The sequence below is a fragment of the Callorhinus ursinus genome, unplaced genomic scaffold, assembly GCF_003265705.2.
Source record: "Callorhinus ursinus isolate GAN/ISIS: 27379988/994484 unplaced genomic scaffold, GSC_fseal_2.0 scaffold122, whole genome shotgun sequence".
Taxonomy (NCBI): Eukaryota; Metazoa; Chordata; class Mammalia; order Carnivora; family Otariidae; genus Callorhinus; species Callorhinus ursinus.
In genome coordinates this window covers 962685-977981 of record NW_027397184.1, presented here as the reverse complement: position 1 = coordinate 977981, position 15297 = coordinate 962685, and the positions used below count along the sequence as shown (strand labels likewise).

The window sequence follows — 15297 nt, the reverse complement described above, 5'->3', positions numbered from 1 at the left end:
AGCTCGGCCAACGGCACCCGCTCCGCAGAGCCTTCCCTGACCCCCATCCCCTCACTCACCTCTGTCTCCACTGCCCTGCTAGCTTGGGCGAGGCGGGCAGGTGGAGCCCTGGGGGGGGGGCTCCCGGGGTGGGGGGGGTGCTCCCAGTGAAGCCCCGAGGTCGGGACAGCTGCTTGCACGGGTGACCACCCAGGAAGGAGGTGCTGTTAAGTGGGGCCAGGACAGGCATCGGGGAGAGACGGAAACCCCAGAGCAGAGCTGGTGACAAGACACCAGGGTGTGGACCATCCCACAGCCCTTTGTCCTGCAAGGCTGCACCCGAGGCCAGCACAGGTCTGCTCTGAAGTCCTGTTCACGTGCTCAGGTGACCTCAACCACCCCCCTGCCCCAATCCCGAGAGAGGGCAGGAGGGGAGCCCAGTGCGGCCTCCTCCCCCCTCCACCTCTGGACCCTGAGCATGCCAGGCCAAGCCCATCTAGCTCCCTCTCGTCCTGGATCACAAGCCAGAGACGACAGTCCAGCCATGGGCACCCTTCCCTCCATCAGGGGAGCTGTGGTTCTCTTGCGGCTCTGGCATGAAGGAGGCAGGAGGTCGGCGGAGTAACACTCTGACTCAGACCCGTGGCACGGTGAGGCCGTCACAGACGAGGCCCAGGGGCCAGGCATCTGCAGGCTCCCACGGCTCAGTCCACTTTGCTTTTCTAGTTTCAGTCTCAAACCTGCCTCTTCCAGGCAGCCTTCCTTGCTTACTTCCTTGATCCATACTAAACACTTGTTTCCTTGGCAAATGGGGGCATTTGGTGCCATATCTGAGGTGAATGTCCCCTGACAGTAAGGACCCCTTTACTTGTTTGCCCCCTACCCTCTTGCTTGCCCACGACCACCGAGAATGGAAATAATGATGCCATCTCTTAAAATGCCATTTATACAATACTGTGCTAAGTGCTTTGTAGTCAGTGACCTCATTTAGTCTTGGCAGCACCCACGCGGGGTGGGCACTGCTACAGAGGAGGAAGCTGAGGCCAGGGAGCCGGGCGGGGGCAGGCGGCTCACCCGAGGTCACGGAGGGAGAGCTGTTTCCTTGCCTCTACACCTGACCTCCCAGCCCAGCCTCCTGCTTCCTCTTTTTGCCTGTTTTACTTTCCCAAGACCAGTCTAGCCGGCCTCTGACTCAGTTTACCCCAGGGGCTGGAGTAGGGCAGCGGGCGAGGCTGCTGTCCTGGATCAAAGGTGAAGAAACCCGGTGCAGAGATGGGACGACACGGGCCCCAGGGCTCCGCGCCGGGAGGGGGGGGGGTTCCCGGTGGCACGTGCCCAGCGTGGCCGCTCAGCAGCGGACCGGCTGCACGGCCAGCCGGGTTACGCCCCAGGCCTTCCGCCGACTCTGCAGAATCGGTCTTGCCCACATACCTGGCGCTCCTCCCTGCAGCTCCTGGTTGCTTTCCTGTGGGTCCCGGGCCAAGCCCCTGCGGCCGAGCCCAGGGCGGCCGGCTTCCCCTAACTACAATTGCAGCCCCGCTGGCGGCCCCCATGAGGGAGGTGGGGAGCTGTAAAGCCTTTTTAAAAGGGGCAATAAAAGTTTTGGGTTTCAGATGGTCTTACTGAAGAAGAGACTAACAGAGGCTGGAAGTGTCAGTAGCAGACACAAAGGCCACAGCGTGCAGACTGCCCTCCGACGGAAGCACCTCCTTCTGAGGACACAGGGTGCTGGCTCCCCCGGCCGCGCGGCCCTCGCCCGGCTCCCAGCTCCGGGGGAGATGGAGGGGCCCCTGCAGTACTCCGTTTTCTCTGCATGGTTCTAAGTGGTCATAATACTTCTCCGTTTGCCCCGGAGGAGGTGTGCGGCGCCCCCTGCAGCTGAGCCCCGTGCCCCCGTGCATGCGTGTGCTCGGGAGGCGGCGCGTGCCTGGGCCCGGGGCACATGTGTGCTCCAGCAGGGGCATCGGCTGTGTCTGCTCCGTGAGCTGCAGGGTCTGGAGGCCAGGGCTGGCCCCGGGGAGGCCTGTGCCCACCGCAGCCCCCAGGTTCAGGGGGGATCCAGCAGGGGGACGATGCCAACCTGCTCACGCGTCCTGCACGCCACAGCCCCTCTGCCCGTGTCACTTGGTGTCACTCAGGAGCCCCAACCCCGCATGTCCAGGGAACTGCCCCACTCCTTTTGTTTATGGTGGATGTGCTGTCCCGAGCGGTAGCCCCTAGCTGTAGCCGAAGGGGGAAGGTTGCCCCATAAAATACAGGGCACCGTGTCAAATTTGAACTTCAGGTCAACAGTGAATCCTGTTTTAGTGTCAGTATGTCTCATGTAAACATTTCCTAAATATCGTGTGAGATACACAGGGGAAATCATTATTTTGTACCTGAAATTCATGTGTAACCAGGTGTCCTGAAACCCTGCATCCCTACACATGTGGCTATTTAAATCTAAATCAATTAAAGTGAACTGATATTTTGCTCCTCCGTAGCACGAGCCGTATTCAGATGCTATGCAGCGGCGTGCAGTGAGTGGCGGGCGAGCCGGATGGCCCCAAGCATCTCTCCATCATTAAGGCAAGTTCTACTGCCCCGGCCACCCCCAGCCTGCTGCTAACATCTAGGACTCCACATTCGGGCACACGCTGGAGGCAAGCTCAGGGCTCCTGGTTCCCTAATCCCTCATCAGGGCTGGGTGGGAGGTGAGTCCTGTCCAGAGCGCACGGGGGTCTGGGAGGGCCTCGGAGGTCCTTGCTGGCCCCGGGTGCCATGACTGTCAGATTCTAGGGCATGAAGACCCCGGGCTCGACGGCACTGGGGTTCCCAGCTGTTTGGTCTGAAGGCCATGACCCTTCTTCCCTGTTAGTCTTGAGGTGGAGGGGTGGCCATTCCAGGTGGCCTCCTCCCGTTCTGTCCCCCTCCCGGGCACTCATGCCCTAGCCCTTGGCTAGAGTCACCAAGATGTCAAAGTGAGTTTTTGAGCCAGAGGAAGATGCCACCATAGGATGAGGACTAAGACCCTGGGGACAGCCACCTCAGTGGCCAGTGTCCAAAGGCCCGGGGCCAACCACCGACATCCTGGCCCTCAGTGTCCTCATCTGCACAGTGGGGTCTCCATGGTGCTGAGCCTGCTTGGAGTGGCACAGCGGGCCTAGAGCCCGAGAGGCGGACGGGGCTGAGGGCTGGAGCGCGCCTCCTAATTGTCCATGACTTACAGACTTGGCCGGGCTCCCAGACAGCCTCATAAATCAGCGTAGCCACAGTGAGTAGCCTGTTAGTGCGGCCCTTATGCACTTGGCAGGCCCCCCCACCTCCTCCCTGCTCGGGAGCATCCCGCTGCCTCCAATTTTCCATGTGCTGCAGCAGACCTGGGAGCTGGGGTGTGCTTGCGGGGCATGGGGGCCGGGGGGATGGGAGGGAGGTGCTGGGGTGGAGGCGGAGGGCTGGAGAGAGAGGTGACAGGCAGAGGCCAGCCGCTTTGTGGATGTCTGTTTCCTGAGCGGTGGCCCCAGGCCCCGGCGTGGCCCCCAGTGCCCTCCCTTCCCCTATGGCCGGGTGTCTCCCCTTGAGGAGATGGGAGACGAGCGGATGAGAAGATGCTCACGCGGCGAGCACGCACATGTGGTGTGCATGTGTGTCTACAGTACATGTGAGTGTGCACACAACCCTCAACCAGATGAGAAGCCACTGGAAGCAGCATCTGCCCCTCGCTGTGCTGGGGAGGGTGGGGACGCGTCTGTCTGGGTAGATGGCCCCGAAGCTGTGGAGTCTCAGCTTGCTCATCTGGGAAGCAGAGCCATGATGCACCCCTGCTCCCCAGGGCCTGGCCAGGACTCTGAGAGCCAGTGTGAAGAGCTGAGCAGCTGCTCTGTCGTCATCGGCCTATAGGGACAGAAAGGGGCTGAGCCGGTGTGAGGCTGTGGATGTCCAGGCCCCCACGCGTGGGACCTCTGGACCGTCAGGGAGGCTGACAGATGGGGGGGCGGGCTGAGGGGTCAGCCTTGTCCCCAGTTCTCTCCTGGCCCCCCGAGGTGAGCAAGAGGTGATTTTAGGACAAATAATGGGCTGCCCTATGCAGTGGGAGTGGGCGTGCACCTTCTGGAAATACAAACAGGCCCTAGACAGGTGTAGGTAACTTCCTGCCTGACAGATGTGCCCACATCATTCGGGAAGCAGGGCTGCTGGGGAGGCTCAGGTTTGTGAGGTGATGTCTGGGAGGCCTTCTCCCGCCACCCCCGGGGCCCAGTGCAGACAGGCTCTGGGCCCAAGCTCACTGACCTCCCACTGCACTGCGGCAAGCTGGCCCCGGGTGCCCAGCTGTGGGCCTGCTGGCCTCTGCTCAGGTTTCCCTGCACCCAGACCCCCCTCTCACACTGGCTCTTAGCCCGGCCGAAGTGCTCAGAGTGCTCAGAAGACCAACACAGGTGCTCATGCCTGGCTCATGCGGTGGCTCCAGAGCCAGGGGGTGGGCATGACTCGGACCGGCGGAGTGGGGGCCCAGCTCTGCCCTCACCAGCTCGGGGCCTCAAACACACCATTTCCCCTGAGCCTCAGGCTTCTGTCTTTATAATGGAATGATCATACTTTACTGCAGACTTGTTTTAAGAATTAGATCAAGGGCTGAGTATACAGCTTTTGGCACCCAGTAAGGCCAAGACATTGAGGAGCTTTGTAGGGGTCGCCGTTCCTGAACCGGCTTGATTCAGGGACGTGGCTGGAGGGCTGGCCACGCAGGCCTGGGCCAGAGACAGAGCTGACCCCTGCTGGCCTGGGCTTCCCGGCCGGATGTGCTCAGAGCCTGAGGGTGACACTAGTCAGTTTTCAAGGGAAAACAGATGCTGTGAGGAGAGCACGTGTGGGCAGAACCCCTCTGCGGCTGGGGCTGGGCCAGAAGTTCTGGGTGAGGAGGGAAGGGGAGATGGGGGGACACCCACTGGCTGCGGGCTTCTGCAGACACACCTACTGGCCATGACTGTGGTGGAGGAAGAGGGAGGAAGGTCTTTTCTTTCGAGCGTGATGTTTGGCCACAGTAGGAACCACAGTAACTGGGCTCTCAAGAAGCACTCAGCAAGGTGCTCCCCAAATCCCTGGGGACCTCTCAGGCTCAGAGGAGAGATGTTTCCCCTGGGCGCTCCAGGGTGAGGCAGCACAGGAGGCCTCTCTCCAGGCGTGAGACGGGGGAGGGCAGGGGCTTGCAGGGGGGCGGGGAGGGCGGGGGGCAGGGGAGGGGTTGCAAAGTCAGATGCAAGCACAGCAAAGGGTAGAGCAGTCCAGCTTGGCTGGGGGCCCTGCGCTTCCAGCCTTCTTGTTGACCTTGGGTAGCAGGAGGACGAAGGACATGGCCAGGGCACAGTGGTAGAAACTGTGGACATAGGTGTAATCCCAATCCTGCAGGGGCAGGGGAGGGCAGGAGGGGGATTGGTCTGCGGCCTCAGGCCCCCCTCCCCCACGCTCCATGCCTCCTGCATGCCTGGCATGCCAGGGCACCTGCCAGTCACACACGCCCCACCCTCCAGAATCTGGCCCAAGTGCCCTCCTCCAAGGGGCCTCTCCTCAGCATCCAGCCCATGGGCAGTCTTCCCTGACCTCAGACCCCTGGAGCGCTGAAGGTGGAAAGTGGACACTGGGCCTTTGACAATGAGGCTGGGGCCCCTCCCTCCCCTCTCCCTCCTCCCTCCTTCCTGCAGGTGCAGGCTCCAGCCCCAGGTCCCATCTGGGCTGTGAACCTCATCTCAGATCCACGCAGACAGTGAGAGCCCTGGGGCTGGGGATGGACGGTGCAGCGGTGGGAGGGAGGCACCCCTCCACCCAGCAGGAGGGACAGAGGAGGCAGGAATGTGATGCTGAAGCCACCCCGAGGAGCCCCAGTCCCCGTACCTCAAAGAAGAAGCGCAGCATAAGGGCCAGCGCCCCAAAACAGAGGCCGGGCCCTATCTGCTGGGTGTAGACACTCTTGTCGGGGTACAGACCTTTCTTCTCCTTCATCTGTTGCAGCTGTGGGGAGAGTGGTCATGCAGAGAGGTCACACGGCGGGGATGCTGCTCAGAGCTGACCGGAGAGCTGGCCCCGGGCACGCACGAGCCCCTTGGCTATCCTTGGGTGGGAGATGGGGCTCAGGGAGATGCCCTACGTGCCCGGTCCCATGGCGGGAGGACCCAAGGGAGCCCCAGGCTGGATGGCTCGTCTGGGAACCCCTGGGCCAGTTTGCCCTGTGAAGACCCCCCCACCCCTGCCTGCCTCTTTGGGGCCTAACAAGGCCACCCTTGCACGTGCGCCACTCCCAGCCAGAGGGGCCCCCCGGGGACAAGTCACAGTAAGGGGGTGTTGGAGTGCTGGCCCCGCCCACCGTATGGCCCGCGGGGGCGCCTGTGGGGTGGTCCAAGGGACCCTTCAGTGGCTCGTAGATCATGACCCGTCGTAGTGCTTCTGAGATAAGCTGACCAGCATGTGAAACTCTGGTTGCTCAAGTGCTCACGTTAGTTGGGGGGGGGGGGGCTCGAGTAGGCATTGACGCTTAAAAAGATGGGTTCATGTACACTGAAAATGCGCAGTAAATGAGGGACCACATCCTGCAACCTCGAATCCCTGGGGCCAAGGTGTTTCAGAGTGCAGGGTGTTTGGGATCTCAGCACGATAACCGCCTGTGCACCCAGCGGATCATGGAAGCCCCCATGGGCCTGGGGCGGCCCCCTCAACCACACCCCGCCCCCAGGTGGAGGCGCCCTGTGCTGGTCGGGGCATGCTAGGCCACCAGAGTCTGGGGTGCGGTTTTCTGGAATTTGCCATTGCCAAGAAGACATCAGGCCCCGCACGGGCACAGACAGCGTGTGGGTGCAGCTGGGGGCGCCTGGGCGCGGGTGGCCAGGCCGTGCGCCTGCCCGGGGTTGGGTCCTAGCCCGGCCCGGCCCTGCCCTGCAGCCCCCACACCCACCTCTCTCTGCTTCCTCTCCCCGAGGGCTGCTGTCCCCAACTCGGGCTCAAGCAGGGACGAGCCTCCAAGAGAAAAATCCACCCTCATTCCAGGGAACAACTGCCCTGGAAAATCCAAAATAAACTCCACGTTAAATGGTCTGAAAAACACAATTTGAGCCCCAGATGTAGGGAGCCAGGCAGACCTCTTGGTTCCTGTGTCCAGATCCACAGCCCGAGGGCCGTGGAAGTCACCGTAGTGCTTCCCAGGGAAACCAGCGAGTGGCTTCCACTCTGGCTCATTACGGTCCAGCGCAGATCCAGACCTGCCAAGATCTGCAGGAGGAACGGCCCTCCAGGGCAGACCAAGCAGCCTGTCCTACTTCCTGCCGGGGAGTGAGTGCATTATCGAGACCCAGGGCTCTGTGTTTATGCATTCCAACATGTCCCTTAACGGGGTCCTTCCCTGGGTCCAGACCCAACGTGCCTCCCCTGCTCTCACAGGCAGCTCTGAGGGGCCTCCTGGGTCAGCCTTCCCCCTTGGGGAAGCTGGAGTGAGAAAGAGGCTCCTTCCCTTCTCTTGGAAAGTCAAGGCCTGACCTCGCCTGCTGCTGTGTGACTTCTTGTTGATTGCTGACCTCTCTGAGCCCTACTTCCTTCATTAACTGAATGGCAGAACAAATCCTCTACTCCCTGGCTGTAGGAGGAGCGGGGCTTTCTTTTCCTTCCTGCAGCTGTAAAACAGGTTGATGGACACCTTCTGCACCACTTGCCCAGCCTGACCCCTCTTCCCAGAGAACTGCCCTCCTGCTCCCCAGGTGGCCCAGCAGCAGCTCCCCGCCCCTATCCCCTGAGGCCCTGCCATCTGGGCCTTAATTTGGGGGCCTTGAGTGGGTGTGTGACTTGGGCTGGGCCGGACCAGCCCTCCTGCCAACACTTGGAGTTGGGACACCCTGAGATTTCAGGTGGAGCTCCAAAGGAGTGAAAGTGTGCCAGAGGGATGTCACCTGGGGGCCTGGGCTGCTGCACGGCTGGAGAGTGGGCCCAGCCTCCGGCCTGCCAGCAGGCCAGGCCTGTATTCTGCTCCCTGCAAGGTTCAGCTCCTTCCCTTCTGGGGTCCCAGGAAGTGCCCCTGGGTCCATCTTGCTCTAACATCCCTTGTTAGCTTGGGAAGCATGAATGGCTTTCAGCCCTTGCAGCCAGGAGGGCCTTGGTACAACAGAGGGTGCAGGGAGGCCTGGGGACCAGGTGTCAGGGTCAACTTCCTGTCTGCCACACACCACAGCCTCCCTCCTCACTAGAACCAAACTCAAGGCTCACCGCCTCCATGAAGTCTTCCCAGATTAACCCAGGCCATTTCCAATTGCTTTTGCACCTCTAAAGCTGTCATTCTCCGCAAAGAATGATAGTAGTAATAGCTCCTATGTGTTGAGCACATTAGAAGCCGGGTTCTATGCCAGTATTTTAGATGCATTAACTCAATTAATCTTTGAACCAACCCTATGAGGTAGGTCCTGGACTGTCCCCGTAACAACCACTTTTCAGATATGGAAACTGAGGCAGAGAAGTGGAGTCACTTGGGTTAGGTCCAGAGCTAGTGGGCACAGATGACACAGGCAGCGTCTGTGTGGTGGGGGCACCTGATGCTCATTGTCTCTGTGTTTTAGGTGAAGCCCTGAGATGGGAGGTAAATGGAGACCCCAAGGTGGAAGGGTCACAGGGGACAGGTGCCCCCGTCCATTGAGGCTCGCACAAGTACGCACCCACTTTGTGGCAATGATGAGGACAGCCGTGCCGATGGGGCCTGAGTACACCCCATAGCCCCAGCGGTCGTGGTAGATCCGCACTGCGATGGTCAGGACGCCAAACATCACAAAGGTCGACCTCTTGGGTTCGTCGAAGTCGGCCAGCGCTGGAGGTGGGGGAGAGGGACCGGGAGAGGTGAGCGGCCTCTCTGCCCCTCCCGGCCACTGCTCCTCCAGAGGCATCCCTTAGGGGCCCCAGTGCGGGGTGCCCCCAGCCAGCGAGACCCCATGGCCCAGCCCGGCCACCCCCAGGTCTGAGTTCCAGCTGGTTGTAAGGGACAGACGTGGACAGAGCAGCCTGGGCTGTACTCGCGGGAAACTGCTTTCATGAGGAGGTCAGTGCACACCTGTCCCCGAGGACTCCAGGGATGAAGACAAAGACACACGGTAGGAGACAGGGAAGATCTGGGTCCTTCATGGGGCCTGGGCAAATGGCAGGGAGCCCGTGCGATGGGGCCCACGCGTCCTGACATTGCTGCCAGACGGCGTTAAATGAGAAAAAAGGTGCAGAAACTATGCGCTTTTGAGTGATTCCATCCTCGTAAAAAGCTGAGCTGACAGCGATGTGCGTGGATGCTTGTATGAGCCTCAAGAAAGTCTTGGGGGCAAACCCTGACATGGCAACTGTGGTCTCCAGGGGAGAGAGCTGGAAGCCCTTCCACAGGTTCCACGGCACGGCTCCACCACGTAAAGTGGTCTGAATGAGCCTTCGTTCATGTGTGAATTGAACAGGATGTGAGGATGGGACTTAGGGCATTTGAGGACCGTGCGTTCTTTTTAATCAATTAAACCAGGCTTTGAACCCCAGGAGAGGGGAGGAGACGCTCCCGATGAGGGGTGGGGAGCAGAGTCAGTGGGCTCGGCTCTTTCTGGGAGCAGGCAGGAGGATGGCAGGGACACTGGGCGACAAGGCGTGGCCACTCACCCATCAGTGAGACCCACATGCTCAGCGCTGTCCCGTAGACGCTGAAATACTCCAGGACGTCGTGACGCATGAAGCAGAGCACTGACAGGCCGGGCCCGGTGCAGGCGTGGTAGAGCTGCCGGAAAACCCACGGCGGTCAGGGGCTAGAGAGGCTGGCTCGGGAGCCCCGGGGCCACGGCTGGGCCGCAGCCACGCCCCACAGCCCGCCAGGCCACTCACTAGCCGCGAGGCTCAGGCAAGTCACTTTGTGCCTCAGTTTCCCCACCTGGAAAAAGGGGAGCCAAGTGCTCCCCTCATGGGGTCTTGTGGAGGTTAGACAAAACAATCCACGTGAGCGGCTGGGAGCCTGGGGATGTGCTCAGGGCTCGTTCGTGTCTCTTATGTTCTACGTATGACGTGACCAGACAGAGGCCGGGCGTTGCTCAGGTGAAGCCCACCAAGGTGGGGACCCCGAAGACGTGCCCTGCATGTTCCTTCAACCCCTGGGTTTACTGACAGCAAGTACGTGTGTGTTCCTTCAGCACCTCTGGGCGTGAGGCCACGGCTTATTTTTGGGTGCCCGTCGGCCTGGCCCTCTCCTCTACTGTTCCCCTCTGTGGTGACTGGGCTACCCCACTGGGGAAGTCCTCAGATGTGAGTGGGCACCAGAACCCTGGCGGGGGCAGGTGCTATAATGAAGACGTGGGTTGCTAACTCAGCAGGTCTGGGGTGGGGTCAGAGGTCTGCATTGTTAAGAGTTTCTCAGGCTGATGCCAGCCACCCGTGGGGAATACGCTTTGAGAACCTCTGGCTGTAGTTTTCAGCTTCGGTTTCTTTAAAGTTCTGGGAGACTGCAGCGACCACCGTGCTGAACACGGCATGGTAGTTTCGCCCATCTCTCTCCTCTAGTCTCCCCAACACCTAGTTTAATAGCAATTTTAAAAAAGATTTTATTTATTTATTTATTAGAGAGAGAGAGAGAGAGCATGAGTAGGGGGAGGAGAGGGAGAAGCAGACCCCCCACTGAGCAGGGAGCCCGATGTGGGACTCAATCCTGGAAACCTGGGTTCATGACCTGAGCCAAAGGCAGATGCTTCACCGACTGAGCCACCCGGGTGTGCTTTAGTAGAGATTTTTAAAGCAAAATGCCTCTGTGGAGTATTCTCAAAGCAGTCAGCTGATTTCTTACAGAAAACAACTCTCTCCTTTTGCATACACATTTCATCACTTTAAGTAATATTTAATTACATGATGTAATTATTTTGACAAGTTCCACGGACATAAATGAACTTGGGAACCAGCACAATCGACTCTTGGTGAGCCCAGCTCAGCAGGAGGGAGGAGGTGCCCAGGAGAGCAGCCCAAGTCTGGAGGCCCAGGGATGTTACAGGGGGAGCAGCAGCCCTGGGTCACCGGTGAGTTGAGGCAAGTTGGGGTCGATGTAGAGCTCTATTGGTTATAATCACAGGTGACCTAAATTTACGGTGCACATAGGAGGCATGAATAGAGGTATAGTGTCCAGAACAAGGGAGGTGACACTCCTGCTTCTCTGTGTTCTGCTCAGACCCACCTAGAGAACTGTGTTGAACTTTGGATGCTGCACCTTTTAGAGTGACATAGGCAAAGAGGATGGAGGAGAGCAAATAGGTTGTGGACATGACAGTTTAGCTGGGGCAAGGGAAGCTTCAGGTAGGGCCTGATCAAGGTGCTCAGATCTCTGTGGGATAGAGCAGGGAGGACACTTGCTGCACGTGGCTCTGGCAGGCAGAGCTAGGCCCTGTGAGTGACATGGATATTCTCCCACTACTTCTAGAACTACATCCCTCCCCCCCGTCATCTGCTGCTTCTGCACCCATGCCTCTCCTGTAGCACAGATCACCACGTATAATCACATATTGAATCACTGTGAAATTCTCGGGAGTGTCCACCCCAGTCCCATGAAGAGCAAGAATACTCTGTCTCAGCCTGGCTGTGTGGATGCAGGGCGAGAGAGGCAGGGTTTGGAGTGGTTTGAAGGAGAGCTGACCCAGGAGGATCTCTCCCACCAGGCCCGTGGTTCATCTCTGTTGGACGGTGGGAAAGGAGAGACTCAGAGCAGTGCTACCTGCCAAGCAGGCAGGGCGGAGCACTGACTGTCCCGGCATCTGTGCCTGTGAGGCCTGCCTCCCTCTTCCGATGTAGGGGCGGACTTGGCCCCTGAGGGTGCTGGCGGGGGTGGAGTGCCGCTGGGGATCTGGTAGGAGACAGCACAGCCTCCTGATCCTCGCTTTGTGAGCTCAGGTGAGTGGCCGGCAGCTTGGGGCCTCCTCTGTCAAACAGGGGCGAGAATATCCACTCTGCAGGGCGGGCCAGGGGACTCCCCATGACGGAGCACAGGGCATAGTGTTGGGCACAGAAATAGCAACTGTCGCAGGAAGGCTGTGGTCGGAACACAGAAGAAGCCACGTGGGAGCTAGAGGTGCAATGGTGTCGCATGAGGCTCTGGGAGAAAGGGGCTGAGTGTGGCTTTGAGGTTGGAGGACATTTGTCATAGGAGGCAGCTGCTTCTGCCACTCTGGGTGGGCTAGGGCGGGACAGGGTGGGCCTCTGAGGACAGCCTGGAGGCAGCTGGGGGCTAGCCCAGCCCCAGCAGGGAGGGGTGGCCTGGCGGTGTTTGTGGGTTTCCGGGGCTGGGTCTGACATGGACTTGCGGACAAGACCCCGGGCTCCTCTCCCCAGAGCTAAGCCCCTTGTACCTGCAGAGAAGTCCCGGGTCCACTCCGTGCCTGGGTTTCTCATCTGTCAAATTGACTTCCTGGAACTCACCCAAGCAGGGGTCCCTTGCGGAGCTAACGAAATGGCATTGGACAAGATGCCCTGAATGAGCCGAGAGCCCCAGGGTGCATCTGGTGCTTACAGTGACATGTGACTCAGCCTCTGTGGGACTCAGTTTCTTCATCTGTCCAATGGGCTGGTCACAATCCCAGGTTCACGGGGAGCTGAGAAGACTACATGAGACAGTGTGTCCAGAGCACCGGCACGCCCCACAGCCTGGACGCTGGCTCGTGGCCAGCACCACCGCGGCCAAGTTCTCTCCCACCCAGGCATGGAGACTGAAGCCCCAGGCAACCCCCAGCCCCAGGTCCCTGCTGCCTAAGGGAGCGCCAGCCCATGTGCACACACAGCTTCTCCCCTTGCAGGTAAGCGTGGGTTCAGCTCACGAGGACGTCGGCGTGACAGGTGCGCACACGTCTGCAAACGCATGTGTGTGCTCACAGACCTCGCTCCCCAGGGCTGCCCTAAGGACCCTGACGCTCACCCCCAGGAGGCCTGCTGCTGAGGAGCGAGCCCAGCTGGCGGCAGGAGGCATGCGAGTTTTCACATGTCTGGCACTGCCACAAGGAGGAGACTGGCGGAACCTCGCCTCCCCGGTGCCTGCTTCTCACAGGAAGCTGGGCTTCAGAGAAGGGTGAGTCTGACGGGAGTTGATGGGGCAGACTGTCAGAGAGAGGGAGGGAGGCCAGCTGTGAGCATGGGGCACTCAGAGGGACACGGGTCAGCACTGAGACACAGATCGGTGATGGGTGGAGGGATGGGTCATCGATTAGGTAGGTAGAGTGATGATTGATTAGATAGAGAGGTACATGGGTAGGAGGGGAGGCAGACAGATGGACAGACAGAAGCTTACGGACGGGAGATAGAGCCGCGGAGACCCGTGGAGGGCCAGGGGAACAAAGCCAGACAAGGAAAGACCAGGAGGTTTGGGACAAAAGCAAGTTCTGTGGAGACAGAGCTCCAGAAGTCAAGAGAGACCCAGACACAGACAGAATAAAAGAAAAAAAGGCGCACGCAGAGAAAACCAAGAGGAGAAATACAGAGGGAGGGAGCTCTGCCGGGAGGGAGGGGGAGAGAGAGAGACAGTCATCCAGGCATATACATGGAGAAAGAAGGACTCAGAGAGAGACGTAGGCCTCAAGGAGGAGAGACAAGCAGACGTGAGCAGGCCCTCCTGAACCGGGGCCAGCTCCGGAATTCTGGAATCAGACTCACCCAGGCCCTACGCATTCCCTAAACCCCACTAACCCCTCCCGGGCCTGGCTCAGCCCCTTCCTCCCTGCTTTGCTGCCCTGTGCTTGTAGCTGGGAGAGTCGCGGGGGGTGGGGGCGCCCTGGGGTGGTCTGCCGGCAGCAAGACGAGGGGCACCCCGGAAGCCTCGAAGGGCTTGTCCTGGACTGACTGACACTGGCCCATTGTGGGCTCGGTCTTGCGCACACCAATCCTGGCACAGACGGGGAGACTGAGGTCCAGAGAGGAGGAGGGGTCCCCCAACCCTCTCTCCCGGTCTCCAGGCTCTTTCTTTCACCTCCAAATCTCTTTTCTTCCTCACCAATACATGAAGGTGGTGGATAGATGGCCCCTCTCCTGCGCCTTTGGGAGGGTCCCCCAGACTTACCGCCACGAAGAACATGGTAAAGAGGTAGACCATGGCCTCCATGTGGAACCTCCGCTTGGCAGCAATGCTGACAGTGGGGAGGAAGGCCAGGCTGCTGAGGGTGGGCAGAAGCAGTTTCGCTGCGAGCGTCCCCATGGGCCGGGGAGCAGGGGAGGACGCAGGCCTCCTGGGTCCCCAGGGCAGAGAAAACCAAAGGGACAAGGCCTGCTCCCTTTAGTGGGGAATCCGATGGCAGCTGTGGTTTGAACACCAAGAAGGGAGGCAGGGAAAGGAGTGCACATGTTGAGAGCACATGGATAGGGTCCAACAGCTGATGTGCCATGTGATCAACACTTGTCTCTGACTTTTTTTTTTTTTTTGAGAGACCAGAGTTGTTGATTCAAGGAGACCATACTTTTTTTCTTTGAGGCAACAACCTTGGAGTAAAGTCCCCATGAGTAGAATGCTCAGCTTTCAGCCTCTTTCTGTCCGGGCCCTCTCCCCAGGGCCCTAGGGAGCCCAGAATGAGTGCACCGTGGTCTCTGCAGCTTGAGTCACATGTCCGCTGGTGTTAGAGGCGAGAGAACCCCAGGTTTAGTCAATTCTAATCACTAAAGAACCTTGCAGACAAGCGTCATATTTTACCAGCCCACATCGCGGCCCACTCGCCTGCTCTTTCCTTGGCAACTGGGCTAATGAAACAGTCTTTTCTATGGTTACATTGTTTCACATCTGTAGTAAACAGCAGGATGATCTCTAACGGGCTCCTGGTATGAGGCTGAAGCTTGCATCTCGGCCTCCCTCCACTGGCCTTTGGGAAACCACTTTCCCTTGTTGTAAGAGGTTTTAAGGGAACTCTCTGGCAGGTCCCCCCTTATCCTCTGGCCCAGGAATGATGGGAGGGGTGGGCTACCCAGGCAGACTCTCCCCAGCCTGATTTGTTGTCAGCCGAAGGACAATCTTTACTTCTGCTCTCTTTTTTCATCCTGATATAATTCACATATGACAAAATGCACGGATCTGAAGTACAGATGGATGAATTTTGGCAAGCGCATACAGCTGTGTAACCACTGCGTCTCCCCATCACCCCAGGGTGACCCCTCAGGCCCTTTGCCAGCGTAAGCAGGGGCTGTTGTGGTTTCTGCCGCATGCCTGACTTGGCCTGTTCTAGAATTCTGTACAAATGGGACCATGCAGGGCCCATTCTTTGGGGTCTGACCTCTTTTGCTCCACCGACAGAACGTCCCTGAGATACGCCCACTTCGTGTCAGGTGGTTTCTTTTGTTGCTGGGCGAGTA

At 59.3% G+C, this 15297-nt stretch overlaps 2 protein-coding genes across 2 annotated transcripts in view; one reads left to right on the top strand and one right to left on the bottom strand.

Moving 5' to 3' along the window:
• Positions 1 to 5208: 5208 nt before the first annotated feature.
• On the bottom strand, positions 5209 to 14155 carry MYMK (myomaker, myoblast fusion factor). Its single transcript, XM_025859532.1, has 5 exons — positions 14021 to 14155; positions 9610 to 9724; positions 8643 to 8791; positions 5848 to 5964; positions 5209 to 5358 (listed from the first exon to the last, which is right to left on the bottom strand). Exons 1-5 carry the CDS (start codon positions 14153 to 14155, stop codon positions 5209 to 5211), a joined length of 666 nt encoding a protein of 221 aa, XP_025715317.1.
• Positions 9011 to 15297, top strand: part of ADAMTSL2 (ADAMTS like 2) — a 46527-nt gene continuing 40240 nt past the window's right edge. Inside the window, exons 1-3 of the mRNA XM_025859531.2 lie at positions 9011 to 9071; positions 12555 to 12767; positions 12860 to 13036. Of these exons, the coding sequence (XP_025715316.1) occupies positions 12739 to 12767; positions 12860 to 13036 (206 nt within the window). The 5' untranslated portion in view covers positions 9011 to 9071; positions 12555 to 12738. The remainder of the gene's footprint in view (positions 9072 to 12554; positions 12768 to 12859; positions 13037 to 15297) is intronic.